This window comes from Pygocentrus nattereri, chromosome 16 (genome assembly GCF_015220715.1).
Source record: "Pygocentrus nattereri isolate fPygNat1 chromosome 16, fPygNat1.pri, whole genome shotgun sequence".
NCBI lineage: Eukaryota > Metazoa > Chordata > Actinopteri > Characiformes > Serrasalmidae > Pygocentrus > Pygocentrus nattereri.
In genome coordinates, this window is record NC_051226.1 from 26,078,266 (window position 1) to 26,094,971 (window position 16,706).

At 40.1% G+C, this 16,706-nt stretch overlaps 1 protein-coding gene across 2 annotated transcripts in view; it reads left to right on the forward strand.

Moving 5' to 3' along the window:
* LOC108429393 (gamma-aminobutyric acid receptor subunit alpha-3-like) overlaps positions 1-16,706 on the forward strand; it is a 125,761-nt gene that overhangs the window by 60,503 nt on the left and 48,552 nt on the right. For both annotated transcript variants that reach the window (XM_017701095.2, XM_017701096.2), the window contains exon 6: positions 13,154-13,236. In XM_017701095.2, coding sequence (XP_017556584.1) covers positions 13,154-13,236 — 83 coding nt within the window. The remainder of the gene's footprint in view (positions 1-13,153; positions 13,237-16,706) is intronic.

Consider the following 16,706-nt stretch of genomic DNA (forward strand, 5'->3'; position numbering starts at 1 on the left):
CAGGGGAAAAGGACAGGACAGACAGGGAAGAGCTGTAGAGCTACAGGAAGGAATGGATCTCCAGTCTAGTTCAGGAAGCTCAGGGCCCTGTAGGCAGTTATTAATCGCATTGAGTAATTGTTACACGTTGTTGTATGAAGGTGAGATTTCTTGCTTTGCTGTTGAGTGTCTGGTCTTATAGAGGGCATCCTGTTTTTTTGCTTCTAATGTGCATCACTTGTGAAAGTGTCCCACTTGATTTATTTAGCTGCAAGTGACCCTACACAGGGCAAGCATTTATTCCCCTAATTTCTATTGAAGATTCTAATAACATTGGGAAATCTCTATGCCTATATCTTCTGTGTTCAGTAACTTTAATGCATAACCTGAACACTCATATGGTCAATGCTTCATTGGATGAGATTTTACAATGTTAAACTCATTTGAAAATTGAATATAGTTTTTTCTTTTGGAGTTCCTTGGCCTCGAATGAGATGTAATTTATCCCTAGTCCAAAGTTCTCTAAAATATATAAAAAACTATTGATGCCAATACCTAGCACTGTAACCTGAACTGAAACTTTGATGTGGTACCATCCTAATCAACAGGGCTCTGAACGTTTATTTTCTGTTTAAACAGCCATAAATGCTTCTACTTTGACTGGAGAAGAAAATGCAAAGAGGGAAAAAACAATATGCCAGTGAACCCAAACTAAGAACTTGCCAAAATTACAGTTTTGTTAATTATCAATTATTTATTATTTTTTATTCTTATGTACAATCAAACTCACATCTGGTGGAAGTGCATGCAAATTTGAGCATAATATATGAGCAACCTTGCTAAACTAAGGCTGAATGTTAAATTAGGGGCAGTCCTCATCTTCTACATGAGCTAAATTATTTTTTGCATGTTGACTTGTTGGTGTAACATTTGAGAACAGAGAAATATCTTTCATGATTTCAGCTATCATGATTAGCCATGCCACATTTTCTTCAGATTTCACTGTCAGATCTGTGTTTCAACATCAGTTTTTAATGTTACCGTGCTAATGTGAGAATCTGCAAGGATCTCATGTTCACTTTAGACTATCGCATCATTCTACCATACTAAATAAATCTAAAACATTTTGTTCATTTGACATTATTTCTTTTTAACTCTTCCGAAGACGGTATTCATTGGCTCAGACATGCTGAATGCTTGTTTTATTGGTTCACTATTGCGACATGCATTAGCGTGTAATTTATGTAGATTGTGTGTATATTAGACCAACTTGTGGCATTTCTATTGCAAATAATAAATAAGGGACATTGTATATGGTTTCTGGGTAATTGTATAAAATATATATCATTGCTATCGGAAGAAAACCTTGTAAACCATTTTTCAGTTTTTGACATAATTTGAAAATGCCTTTTGTTCTTTACAATGTTTGTAAATTTCATGATGAATGGACCAAAAGAAACGTCACAAAATTACTTATGAAAATGTCTGGTTCCATAGACTTAAATGAAATGTAAAGTAGGTTTTTCCCTTCTCCTGTAAAATTACCATTTTGGAGATTTTTTCTTCAGACAACAGAAACTTATATATATATATATATATATATATATATATAGCAAAGTCAATGTCTGTTTGCAACTGAAAATGACTGCAAGTATTGCGAGTTGATATCATTGTAGTTTCAGCAGAATGACAGTCACATCTGTAATATATTTTTATAGAAGGTTTATAGACAGTTTTCTACAACACAGTGTTGAATTACTTATTGTCTCAGCAGAAAGGCCACCAACCCTCGTTTTTGAGTGAGTCAGCAGTCTTTAACATTTTTTTACACAAATTTCATTGCTCTTGTACAGGATCCCTGGAGATAAAGGGCGTTTAATGGATGTTCAAAGTGCTATTTGACACGGTGGGACTTCATGGCATGCCAGAACTGCATTATTGTAGAAGAGACATTTTAATAGCAATGCAGCCAATATTGGTACAGGGCAAAGCTAATAACAAAATACTGGGCTGTTAAAATCCAATCCTTTGGCTTGGCTCTCACTGCTCCCTTCCTTTTGTTGAGGAGAGCTGTTTTGCATAAAATGTTGCCTGTTATTTTTCAGATTAATGGACAGCATATTAATCACACAGGGATTTTCCTCAGCTCTCAAAAAAAGAAAACAAGCTCAACACCGATTTTCACGTCCAGCAATGTCCTGCCACTCTTCGTCTCGGAGTGTCTAATGAGGACCCAGGGCTTCATTATTATGATGTTTGTATGCTCTCAGCTGAACATCCAGGGCATTTAAATCACATTTCCTAATCACAATTAACAAATCCACAGCTGCTCAGAATGAGCCATGTGCTCCTGCTGCTTAAAGCATGTCAGCATGCCAGAAATCCTATCTAATGTTGATTATTTTAATGGGAGAGATGAGAAGAGTCAACCCTAACCTCCCATACTAGATGCTAGACACAATGCTTTTTTATATCCACCCCAAGGCAAGTAGGTTCTGCTCAGCATGCCATCTCTTACACCACAAACCATGTCTCTTGTTTGGCATGCTCCTAGGTGTCTTCTCTGATGTATGTTGAGCTAATGAGGCCTAAGAGTGGGGAGGAGAGCACAGCTTGGGAGTATGGGGGCGGATTCTGAGATTCCACCTCACTGGCTGAATGAATGATCGACACATGCTGTAACAAGACATTATTATGCTCTGTTACATGCCTGAACGCCCTTTAATGAAGGTTATAGATTATTAGGTCTGACTCTGAGAAGAGCTTGGATTCCTCAATGCACCAGACACGCACTAGACCCCCTGAAGAAAAAAAAAACAGACCAAGGCCAAGTTTCTTCTCTGATCTCATTTTGCATCCCAAGCGGAATACAGAGGTTATTTTGACAAAACAAGGGGTTTGAGAAGATTATAGCTGCATTAAGTACAGAGGCAGGAATGTTATCTCACTGCTTAATAGTAAGAAATAACCTTACTTAATGCCCAATTTTTCCCATGAGCACAGGTGCTCAGTGTACAAGATCTCTCATGAAACCGTAAATCATCATACATACTGCCGTTACTCTCCTGTTTTTGTTGATATTTTGGATATCTGCATAATGCATGTAATAACCTTATTAGCTCAAATGCACATGTAAAGAGTTCCATAATGGTTGCGCAGTTGTATAAAAAGTGACTCATCCCTAGTTTTCTCAGTTACAACAACAAAAAAAGAAATGCTTTTTTTCATTTTTTGCAAGCTTGGACATGGAATTTTGATTATGGTTCTAAATGCCCTGAAGCACTCTCATATTCAGGTTATAATAATGCCTTTTGTATAACAGTAAGTTGTTACTTTCCTAAAATGTATAATGACCCAGATCTAACCTTGTACCATTTTCATATAGTAGGTCACTCCTTCATTGTATGAGACAGTTGACATGATTATGGATAAGATGTGCCTACCATGCCAAATCATCACATAACTTTAATTAATATTTGCTAACCTGCATTTTTCTTTTACTTCCTTGCATGGGAAGCAAGTAAGCCATTAGTAAGCCATGATCTCGTTCCCACACCTTATTAAGTCATGGACACGACTTAATCATCTTATTCCCACACCTTACTAAGAAGTGGCCATGAATTAGGATCTCATTCCCACACATTAATAAGACGTGGCCACAAATTATTTTTATTTATACAGGATGTCATCATCAGGACTCCATAGGAGTCCACCAACTTGCTTATACATCAAATTCGATGTTTCTGTGTATTTCTCTATCTTTGCGATAATACAACGCAGAAATATGTTTTAAAACTTCCTAAATCTGCAGGGTCTGCCCTTTCCATTCCATCTTATCATGACAATGTACATGACGCCCATCTGGAATTCTGAGGCTATGAAAAGTGGTCGAGTAGCACATGATCTGCCTGATTCATGTCTGTCTATGTGAAACCAATGGAAACTCAGGAAATCACAAAACACTTACCTATCAAGTCAATGTTGGAAACCCTTTGTTCTTCAGCTGACACAAGTAAAAGTAAAAAGCCATGCAAAAAGCTTACAACATTTCTAGAGCAGTTTTGGAAAGTAGCAACGAAGATAACAGAGCATGTTAATATGAAACATATTGGCATCATGTTATATGCTAGTGCCTTTAAAGGCAAATTTAAGATGATATGCAAAAACTGAGAAAATGCCCTTAGACCCTTGAGGGCCAACCAGCAGTAATTGTTGTCCTTGCATTCCTGTCATGGATGCTATAATAAGCCACTCACATATGCTCCAACCTTTAGAATGGGTAGGGTGGAGAAGCATTTGTTTTCCCCAGTTAGAAAATACGAATTTTTTAAAAATAGATTATTTTGCATTAAACCTCTATTTAAAAAACATTCTTGCTGTCCTAGTGGACTAAAAATACGGCTCTTGCACAGGGTTTCCAAGCAACAGGCTCCTGATGCAGATTAATACAAAGGCAGCAACGTTCCTGTACCCCTTTGCCCCTCCACTCGCTCCTCACCATGATTGCCCCACTCTCCTCCTATTTCTTTAATAAGTAAACGGAGCCAAACAAACACTCCGCTCCTTACCAGCACCACCTCTCCAGCACACGGGATAATGAAAGTTTGCCTAATGCAGCAATAAATTAATTGTGTGACACGCGGCTGGGCCGCTCGATTCAAAAGCCTTTCCATGAGTCAGTTCTAATAACGGTAATTACTGAGATCGGCTGGTGCTAATTGCCATGCTGTGTCACAACTGCACAGGGCTCGTTTCCTAGGCATGCCCCTGGCCCAAGCGTCAGCAAGACGCCCAAGCGCACTTGACTTCTCCATGGCTACTTCACTTGAGGAGTCCCACTGTTAAACAAGAATATCTGTTGAATCTAAATAAAGCGTAATTCAGACACTGTGATTTGGATGGAAGAAGACACAACCCACCCCTTGGACATTCATTAAAGTATGTCTAGTGCACTCTCATTAAACACAGTAGAATTACCATGGCTTAACGTTGACGCACCTGAGGTGACATGGCTCATAGTGTCAGTGGGTGGACTGCAGTAAAGCAAGTCTAGCTGAAGATGTGTTGAAATGGAGCCCTCTTTTCCGCCTGCATGTAATCGCGTGGCCTCAGATGGCAAGCCTGGAAATTAACCCCTTACAAGGGCAATAGCAAAGTGCCAAAACAAGGCTAACAGCCATTCCCCCTACTAGTCACAAGCCAGTAATCACAAACTGCAGTTCATGTCCTTTTAAGCCCCATGAATGACTCTACTGGAAAGAAAGGGGTGACCATCCTTGAAGTGGAAGGAATCTCCTGTTTGACCGCTCAATTGCAGCTACGGTATCAACATCAGACTGCCCACAATCCCAGAGTACCCAAAGTGACCCCTCTGCCCCCTCCAGATGCTCCTCCATCCATACCGTCAGTGTTTTTTAATGTTGAAGCATGTCTAATGAACCTTGCTGTCCATTCGCTGTTTGTCACTTGTCCTCCTTCTCCTGGATGTCTCCCATGAGCATCGGCTGGCAAGTAGCATAGTCAGTGCACCATTTCCAGGAACTGTCATCATTACTGCGCAGCAGCACAGCACTGTGGGAATCCTGGCTCTAAGCTCTCGTGAGCTCTCATTGATCATCCTCCAAGTCCCCTGATATGACGATAAGTGTGACGAATGCCACAGCGCTGGCCTGATTCCAAATTTTTTACACGTCAAAAGCACTCGCCGCCTCTCGTCAGTGGAGCCGGGCTCTGGGAGGCAAGGCCACAGGTCAGCATTGATGAAGAGTATATTTGGAGGAGCGGACCTCTGGCGACAACGATCTTGCTGATGGATTGACTGGTGCTCAGGTAGCCTCAAAGGCAGACAGTGAGAGATGGCGCCTTTCAGATCAGCGCGAGTGATAAAGGAGAAGTGAGATTCGGTTGAAGCAGTGGGGGGTCCACTGAGTGATTCATTCCAGTGGACCTGCAGAACATCTTTGAAGTCCACATTCTTCTACACTCTATGCATGTAATGATGCAAGTTACTTAGACTTTTGAGACTTTGATCCTATCAAGTAGCATAACAAAACTGGATTAAGTCAACCCAAGTCTCTGCAGTACCTTGTTATAGATACTCGGGATGGAGATGTGTTTGTGTGTGTGAAAGTGTGCACTTTTTCATGTGTGTAGGCCCTCCCACAGCATGAAAGAGACACTTCTTCTAGCTGGGATGTTGGTGGAGAAATTGATGCCAGGGACTAGCAGGTCTTTGGTTTTGTTCTACTGGGGAGGGTGCAACAGTGTGCTCTCAGGGGAGGCTCCTTAGCACAGCAGTTTTTGAGTTGTTGCTATACCAGGGGTGTTTGAAGGTGTGGGAGGGTATGGAGAGGCTTCAGGAACCTGCTAGATGCTCATTAATTAATGTCAGTGCCTCAAAAGTGCTCCTCTCCTGCAAGCACAGTTAATTTGCAAGGCCAAGAACATCATCACTATTATGTCAGCAGATTACCCAGGGGGCACCTAGCTTTATCTCATTAAGCACTTAAAGGTGCTGGGACTGTGCAGTGGAAAAGTTTTAGAAAGAGACTGGAGTAAAGGAAAAAATACAGAAGCTGGCTCTGGTCAGGCTCCATGCTGCAGATGGTATAGCTTATGCACTGAAAAGTCTGTGGGGAACCTGCTTGGAATATATAGCTATGAGCCAGGTCCCCCCTCCTCCCCTAGAAGTGTTCTGCTCTGAATTCTGGCGTTGTGTACCTTGCAGTTCTAACAGAGTTCCAGGTAATCGATTTAAAATAACTTGAGCAATTCTAGGGCACATAGAACTAGTTACCCCAAGGTTATGAATTCATTACTTCCATAAAAGTGCTGTCTTTCCTTGGTGTAGGTAGAGCTGCACACTTGTTTATATTACACGTCATTCTTGAATGCACAGCCACAGGGAGCTGTCTAGCTTTTTGATGGTGTGCCTTGTTTTTTTGTTTTTTTTGTCCTTCTTTCCAAGACTTTGTGAGGCAGGAGCATTTTTCGCTAGTAAGCCTCAGCCCAGCAAGTTTGACACAAACCTCGTCAGCTCGACAGCACTAGATTTCAACACTATCCAGCTCAGCAGGTTTCTGCCTGTCAGAGGAGCTTTATAACTTACTCCACTGCCCCCGGAGGGCAGTTAGATGGAAGTGTGGGTTGGACAGATGGCTTCACTCGTCCAGTCAGGCTGCTGAGGCCTCTCACCTGGCCCAGCGTAGCGGAGGAGAGACAGCTGCTTCCGAAAGCTGGGAGGCCATAGATTCGCCATCCACCTCATCGAGAATTAAACAGATGGAAGAAGTGGAGGGTCAAAGCATTTCAAAATTACAGCAATGTTAGAGGCTAAAATTATAAGAAGAATATTTTGAGAAGTTGTTCTTGTGATTAGCATGCAAAACGGAGAAGTAGGTGTATAGAAAGTAGGCAGCGTGCATGTCAAGTAGGGATCCTGCTCATGAATTCATGAATGAGTTTGCGTCTGGAGTCATGATGTGGTGAAGTCACCTTGTTTATATCAAGGTCAAGTTTCAAGCCACCATTGGTCAAGTTTGAGTCACCAGTGAGACTGATAGTCATCTTGGCCAAATGTCCGTTTTTTCCCAGTGCCTTTTTTGAGGAGAGATTTTTTTTAACAGTTGTACCTTTCAGGTATGTTTCAACTCAGTGTACTTTTATGCTTCAAAAAGAGCAAGTGTTAAGTAAACTGCTGAAACATACATGATTTGGTTTCATTAGGACAAAAAGGGTTTCTTTTGAGAAATTTTCTCTTAAGGCTTTTGAGATTAAATGAGACCTTTTATTCCCCTTTATGCCTTTGAAAACTGAAAGCCATCCACTGCAGCACTGTGCACCTGCTTCTTCACCTTGTGTGTATGAAAATAGATTATGACTGGTTTTAAGCATCATTATATTAATGGTTCAAATTTGCTTTCTATTTTCCATGTATTAGTCATATTGTAAGTTGTCTACCATAAGGTGTTCAGCAGAGACTTGGAAATAACAAAGTGTTGCAGTACAATTTTTATATAAAAGCCCGTTTTAACACATTTACCCCGCTCTGACGTTGTCAACATATCTGATTTGGTTATTAAGTATGAAATGTTTTATTACAAAACATGGTAACCTGAAATAGAGAGTGAACAATTACAGCAGTTCAAAAAGGCACATGAAATACAAATGTGGCCAATATATAATAAGTGTTAGATATTCACCAGGAAAAGAAAATACAGTGCTGTGAAAAAGTATTTGTTTCATTTGTTTTATTTCTTCTATGTTTGCAAATTTGTCACATTTAAATGTTTCAGATTATCTAACTCGTTTTAATATAAGATAAAGACTACATGAGTAAACACAAAATGCAAATTTTAAATTATCATTTCTTTCATTGAAGATAAAGATATTTTGAAAACTGACATCACCCATGTGAAAAAGTAATTTCCCTTAAACCTAATAACTGGTTGTGCCACCCTTGTCAGTAACGAATGCAGTCCAGCATTTGAGATAATTTGTGATGAGTCTTTTATCGCTGTGGAAGAATTTTGTCCATCTCTTCTTTGCAGAATTGTTTTAATTCAGCTACATTGGAGGGTTTTCGAGCGTGAACTACACGTTTAAGGTCTTGCCACGGCATCTTGATGAGATTCACTTCACGACTTTGACTGGGCCACTGCAAAACCTTAATTTTGTTTCTTTTGAGCCATTCAGAAATGGGCTTGCTTGTGTCATTCGGATCATTGTTCTGCTGTATAACCCAGCTGTGCTTGAGCTTCAGGTCACGAACTGATGGGCGAGAATTCTTCTTCTGGATTTTCTGATAGATTGCAGAATTTATGGTTCAATCAATTACGACAAGTCGTCCAGGTCTTGCAGAAGCAAAGCAACCCCAGACTATTACACTGCTGGTGTGATGTTCTTATAGTGAAATGTCATCTTAACTTCATGCCAGATGTAATGGGTCCTATGGCTTGCAAAAAGTCCCACCTTTGACTCATCATTCCACAGAATATTATATTCTATTATTTTAGTTTGCACCTTGCATCTCTCCAATGGATGCCATTTTTGCATAGTGTCTTTCTTTTTGCGGAATGGTGTACACTGCAGTTTTTTAGATGTTTGTCGATGCATTCTTGGCAAAATTTTGGCAGGCTGGGCACTCCTGGGAAGGTTCAACCACTGTTCCAAGTTTTCTCCATTTGTGGATGATGGCTTTCTCTGTGCAGACTGGTAGATTTCAGGGTCTTTATTTTGCATTTGTATTTGAATCTCTTTAGAACATGGCATCATGTGCTGCTTTTTGAGTCCATCTAGCCTGCTTCACATTGCCAGGCAGTTTCCATTAAATTGATGTTTTCATTCGACAGGTCTGGCAGTAATCATGCCGAGGTTGGGCCACTGAAACTGAATAGTCAACTATTTCATACACGGTTAGGTAGAGCTGAACAGCATTTTTCCTTCAATAAATGAAATCGTCATTTAAACAGCATTCTGTGTTTACTTGGGTTATCTCTGTGTAATATTAAAAGTACTTTCATGATCTGCAACATTTAAGTGTGACAATATGATATGCAAAAAATGGAAGGAATTTGGCAGTTGGCATCTACTTTTTCACAGCACTGTAGTTCGAAAAATACAGTACTAGTCAAATACACTTAATTTGAATATGTACTTTTCATAAACCTAACAATATTTTGACCTAAAGGCTTATGCTTATATGCTTCAAATTGTTTCTAAGAGAAAAATAAATATTGAAATTGCTGTTATATCTAAAATATTTTTCCCAAAATTTTTTAGATATAAAGATTTTATGGAATGCCCCACCTGACAAGTATATTTGAGGACCGAAGAAGTGCTAACAATATCAGAGACCATGTTCTGTACTGTTGGTAAGCATTTCAAGACCTGGACAAAGCTGCTTGAGAGAATGCCAAGAATGCAAAGCTGTATCATGGCTAAGAGGGGCTGCTTTGTGAATCTAATATAGTACTGTGCAAAAACTTTAGGCAGCTGAAAAAAATGATTTATAAAACTATTTATCTGTTAAGATTCTCTGTTTTGTTTTTTGCTTGTCTTTTGTTTTTTGGCCTCAGCATAAATCTGTATTTGTTGTCTGATCATGTTGATCTGTAAATGTGGGAAAATAGAAGAGCTTTCCTTAATTTTGTTCTGAGTAAATATGTCCAGACATTTGACTGGAACTGTAGATGGGCAGTGCTAAATAAGCTTAGGTATGTTTACTATTTAGTGACACAAATAACGAATTTCACATCTAATTGTAACTTTAATCACAGTGGATTTGGGTACTACAAAGCTTTCTACAGTAGCTGTGGGCCATTGGAATTTGATTTGTTGAGCTACTCCATGAACAGGTGTCATGATAAGGTTGATTGGGTCAACAAGCAATCAAGCGGATGATAGGAGGGCAGGGCTCCAGAGACAAAGCTGCATGCTGCAGGGAGGGCTTGAGGGGGGCCTGCATGCCCCTAGTGAGCAAGAGCAGAGCTTACTGACCGTGAAGCTGACAAATGGCTAGCAAGCCCACAATAGCACTGGACATGCGCAGTAAGTCGCTAGCCATATAGTGACATGTGTGCACACAGCAGGTTAATATACTGGCAGTTATTATATGTGCTTAGTGCAGATGCAGACACTCAGAACTGACAGTCTTCTCACACAAGCTTACAGAAAATAAATGAATGCTGCTTCATTGCCTTGACTCCTGTGTTCTGTACACACCAACTTACCATATACTAAAACGCTTGAAACTCACTGTGGGATACACCTACGCTTTGCAGCCTTGCTTTTCATGGAAGATTGTTCACACTAACACAATGCCCGACTTTTAAACACTCTATTTTTTATATTTTATCTGGCCCCTTTGTCGGTGGATCTAGCAATACATTTGAAAAATTTGTGATGATTTGTAAACATAATTCATAACATCAAAATATATTCTACAAACAAGTAGCATTTAAGGCTGTGTTCAGACAGCAAAGCATAGTGCGCTAAGAATCAGCATCTGAGCCACAACAAATCCGTCTGTGACAAGTTTTGCAAAAAAGGAGAGGTTAATGAAGCAGATATTTTTGGTTAGTGTTATGGCTGAGAAGCTCAGTCTAAAGACTAAAGAAACCACCACATATTGCACTGCTTTTTGCTGGAGAAAGATGGAGAGACAAAATCCTGCAGGTTCTTCTTTCATTTGTCCCATTCAGCTCATGTGAAAATCAGCAACATTAGCCACTACCTTGCACAGCACAATACATGGTGTTTCTAAATTCAATTAAACTACTCACCAAGCTACAGTGGTGAGGGGTACTCATCATCTATTTCTCAGTGTCTTTTAGCAAATCAGATAGAAATGTAAAGGACGGTACACATGCCAGTGAAGTAATATATTTGAATATTTTTGAAATCGCAAACTCATGCAAAATGGTTCTGCTGCACAATCCTGTGTGTGCTCTCTGGTGCAGTTTTAACCACCCTCTTTTTGGATAGGTCATTATATGGAAAGTGATGCATTACAAGCTGAGTTTTTCTGTTGAAGATGATTGGACATTTTTCTCAGTGCTGAGACAGAGAGAGCCTGTGGAATCTATCTTGCTAGAGGATAAAATGCCATTTTGAGTAGCTCCACCATCTGAATGTAGCCTTAGAAAGAAGCTGTTTATAGAGCTCAGAAAAGTCAGTCTAATCTGTAATTTTAAGTAACTCTCTGTCATTGCCAAAAAGCATTTAACACAGGCAAAATATATTGGGAATCATCCCAGTGAGCACCCCTAGTAGCTAACAGTCAGTCGTGGGCTGGAGGCTAGGGATCCAGCCTTGTGACCGGAAGGTCACTGGTTCAATCCCCTGAGCCGACAGTACGTGACTACGGTGCCCTTGAGCAAGGTACCTAACCCCCACCTGCTCCCCGGGCGCTGTGGACAGGTCTGCCCACCATGGCAAGTGCTCCCCTAGTCTGTGTCTTCACTAGTGTGTATGTGATGTTTCACTGCACGGATGGGTTAGATTGCAGAGGTGAAATTTCCCTATCGAGGGACTAATAAGGGCCACTTCTATAATCTATAATAATCTAACATAATAGAATTTACAGTTTAATTCTCCTTCAGGCACATTGAGCTGACCAGCGATGTTGGACAGTGATGCTGGCTCCATGTATCTCAGAGAAAGCACATGCTAGTCTTCACCCTTCCAGCTTTGTGTGATGAGGAGACCTAGATAGTGGGTGAAAATAGAGAAGACAATGGAGAGCAAAAGAACTGCATAATCCGTTTTTTAAAAGTAAGTACTGGTAATCACACTTAGGCAAATGTCTGATCACACTTGCAAATGTGAGCCAGTGTACTAGAGCCACAGATTACTGAAGGTTTTACGTGAGCATTGTACTCTCATCACTGCTGTGGTCTTGGACGGAGCCAAGGACAGCCAGGGCATATTCGAATGCGTCATTCTAGGAGAGATAGACCATGCGAATTACCACCTGTAGTCCTCCAGGAAATAAGAAACAAGCCAACATTACCCTGCAGCCATAAAGCAGTGATATGACTTTGATTCATCCCTGGGAATCAAGCCCCGATATTGCCTAATTAACAGCTCAGCGGAGCTATTTATAATTAGCTTCATTTTACCAAGGCTAACACTGCATTGAAGTGTTAGCTTGCAAGGTATGACTCAGCTGTTCTTCAGGAGCACGTCATATATTGTGCAGTTTTGAGCTTCAGCATGTCAGCCAGTGCATGCTCTTGAAATGTTGGTATTTTTAGCACTTAAATCTATAGGGCACTAAATACTCATCTCAGAAGATATTGTTCTTTTTGTCAGACTCATGTAGAAAAGACTTGGAACACTTTGAAAAGTGTTGGACTTTCTTAAGCTGAGTTCCGTCTCTCTTTGTATCACACCCTATCTTAAGATGCAGAGCTGCAAGCTGCCCCAGATACACACACGATTTAAACAAAATAAATGATGACGGCGTTTAATTTTGCAGTGCCTCCTCGGTGTCTAATCCGCTTTCTGGACTGTCCCATTAAACAGATATGCTATCTCACTGTTTTTTTTTCCCTCTCTGTCTGTCTGTCTGTCTCTCTCTCTTTCTGTCTGTCTGTCTGTCTGTCTGTCTGTCTCTCTCTCTCTCTCTCTCTTTTCCATTCCCTCCTATGCGCTCTCTCTCTCTCGCTTTCAGATTAACCATTCACGCTGAGTGCCCCATGCATCTGGAAGATTTTCCCATGGACGCCCATGCCTGCCCACTCAAGTTCGGAAGCTGTAAGTGTTTTTTAAGTGTTTGTGCCCCCCCAAAAAAACCAGCCTCTCTTTTCTTAGACACAGGCTTAGATTCACTTGTAAACATGTTTGCTTCCTATGTAAAGTATATGCTGTATATAGCCCTTAAACTGCAAGTTCCCATGTATAGGCTCACTCTCATAACTGCTAGACGTACTTCTTAGTTTCATGGTAGTCACTGAATAACCTATATTAGTCAGTAATAAGGCTCAAGATTAGGTGCTGATTAATAAACCCACACTTTAAGACATCGACTGATTGAACTTCAGTATTCTAGCATCAATATTCAAAAAAGAGCTCAAAAGACTTGCATGAAATCAGGCCTTGTGCTACCCATACTAATTTGTATGTTAAATTGCAAGGATTGATCACTATTAGTATTATTTTTGTGGGTTTTGTTGTGCAAAACAATAGGGGGAGGATGACTGAAATTTCAGGCCTCCGAATTCTAATATTTTTGAAAATGTTATTGTAATCTTTGTCTGCACCATCAGCATTTCTGAATAATCTCTCCATCCTCACAAGAACTTAAAAATGACTTAAAACACCCACAAGCATGTCAGCCCAGGAAGGGGTGATAATACCCTCATAAAAGTTCGTATCATATGCCTCAAGAAGAACATTGTGCATGTATATATTGCACAAAATATAGAATTTGAAGAGATTTTCTAAATGACAGCAGTGTGTTGCGAACACAATAGGCTTTTTTGACTTAATGCAAGTCGGCAGACCAATTCCATCACCAATAAGATTTGAAGTCTGATTTCTGCCAGGAAATCAAAGCTTAAAAAGTGGACAAAGTCTTTCTCTTATGCAGTTGTTTATGTTGTTTCTGAAACACTGACACAGTTCTGCTCAGGCAGTGAAGTCTTTCTGACTTTTCTAACTCCAGCTGAATGAATGAAATAATGATAATGAAAAAGTAGAACTAAATTCTATCAGTTTACTCAACGCCTAAACTGCCGAGCACAAAGAAACTCAGTCAGCCGGATCAAATAGAGTCCTTCATGCTCAATAAATGAAAACAACAACCAAGTTCAAATTAACCATGTGATGTCAGCATTTTTCAAAAAGCTCCATTTTGCCCATTCACATGAGAACCCCTCGAAAAACATTTTCTAAGAGCTTTTCTGTGACAGAAAATGCCTCCTTCATGTGGAAGGGAGGCCAAAATGCAGAGTTTTCAAAAATATCTGGATACAGGGACCATAACACTGGAGGGCATTTTCCAATTTAAATACTTCTCTAATTATAAAGCGGTTAAGTCAAGTGGTTGAAGGAAGAACTGTTACAGTTGCAGATTTCTGATGCAAAGTGATAGAATCTTGTCTCAATATTGTATTCAGAATCTTTACCTTCATAGCCCTCAATTGCATTTCATGTTGTATCAATTCTCTTTAGGTTGAACTACCTGAACTAATGATATAAAAAGATTAACATGATGTTTCAGATTATATGAGCTTATAATACAGTCTTGTGTTCAATCTTAGCTCTCAGATCTGAATGACGTTGTGTCTTGCTGAAACCATTAGAGTGGGCTGAAATGTCATGTCAGATAAGATTGTAAGAGACATCCAGGCCATCTAATTGTGAGCTGGGCCTGCTTATCGTTGATAACAGTGGACAAGGTTTAAATGGGACTATTAGGGCTGTTTCAGCCCGGGTTTAGGCAAGACATATACAAAAGGTGAAGGGTTAAGCATAACCTGCATTCATGCTGGAATCAAGCCATAACTGACCCTTCTGATGCATATTTTTATGCCCATCACAATGTTCACTGACAGTGCTTGACAGCCTCTGTTATATAAGGCTACACTTCTTTGTTTAGTTAATGGAGCAAGGAAGAGATTAGTCTTTTTTCTTTTAAAATAGTGTACATATATCATAAGTACCAGGGCAGAAATCATAAGTTTTATGGGTGCAAGGACAAAGCACCTTGATTTGTGGCATTTTGTGATCATCTGAGGGAAAAATGAAGCATGTGTATTTATGTGAATAACCTCAGACACGTTGCTTGCACAAGAAAAATGGGCACAGCTATAGTATGGATTGAAACAGCACACTGCAGACATGAGTATGTGAGTTATAGGGGTGCCAATTAGTTATACAGGTCAGTCTTGTAGGCACAGACTGTAAGACAAGCTGAGCATGATGTATGGAGCAGTTTTTAAAGTGAGCAAACACAAACTTTCTTTTTCCCCGTTCCTCCGAAATATACAAGTTTAGATTAATACCATATCCACGGACACTCGAGATTGCTGAGGCGGCGCCATGAATAAACCAAAAGCTGTTCAACTGCCCCTTCCCCCCCTCCACCTCCACACCGTTAGGCCCAGCACAGGAGCCTGATCTCATCTGATCTCCCTGCCTATCATTGGAAAATAGCATGAAAAGAAAGCTAACAATCAGCTCCTTAACACAGGCGCCATACAGTTGGCGAGTAATTAGCAGCTTTTGTTAAAAGCTGCCAATGAGCGCCTCCCTCTCTCCCTCCCTCCACTCTCCTAATCACTCTCTATTCCATTTGTGCTCGCTCTCTGCCTGTCAAAGTGTGCTAGAATTGTGCAATCACATGGTCCTTTTTTTAATGCTTCTCCAACTCCAAACTCAAAAATCAGCGAGGCAAAGCGAAGGACTGGTTTGTTTATTTTTTTGCCTCAACTGAATATTGATGGCAACCGTTTTCATTTTTCTTCCACGGCGCTTCAGAAATTCAAATTTTTATGAGGGACATTCTGAGAGAGGAAAATTTACACAGGGTCATTCCTTCTTCCATTTGTGTTGCCATTTTTTATTGCTGTCAAACTGATTAGTGAATTAAAAAGCAGTGATTTGTAAATCCACTTTGTAAATGCACTTTCACCTGTACTCACTGAAATCAATACAAAGACAAGATATTTAATGTTCTCCCTTATCAAATCCATTGTTTTTGGAAATTACTCATTCTGAAATTGATGCCTGCAACATGCACAAAGAAAAGTTGGGAATGGGGCAGTTTAAGACTAGTAACATTGAGAAATAAATTAAGTGAACATTTATGAGCACAGAAGAAGCAACTAGGAAAGATCTAGTCTTTTATGAGCAAGGATGAGCCGAGGCACTGCATTGTGCCAAACAATGCACCAGCAAATAATCCAACAGTTTTATCCCTGTTCCTCAAAGAAGTAATTGCAAGGATTTTAGGTGTTTCACCCTCTATGGTGCATAATACCATCAAAGGATTCAGGGAGTCGGGAGAAATCTGTGCGTAAAGAACAAGGCAGAAAAACCGACTGAATTCCTGTGACTGCTTTACAAATGAGCATTCTTCTGTGATGGATATCACCACATGGGCTCAGGAGTGCTTTGACATAATATTAACAATAAGCACCATTCATCACTGCATCCCTCAGTGCAAGTCATCATATACACAGCAGAAGGCATGTATTAAAAATGTCTAGAAACACCAATCT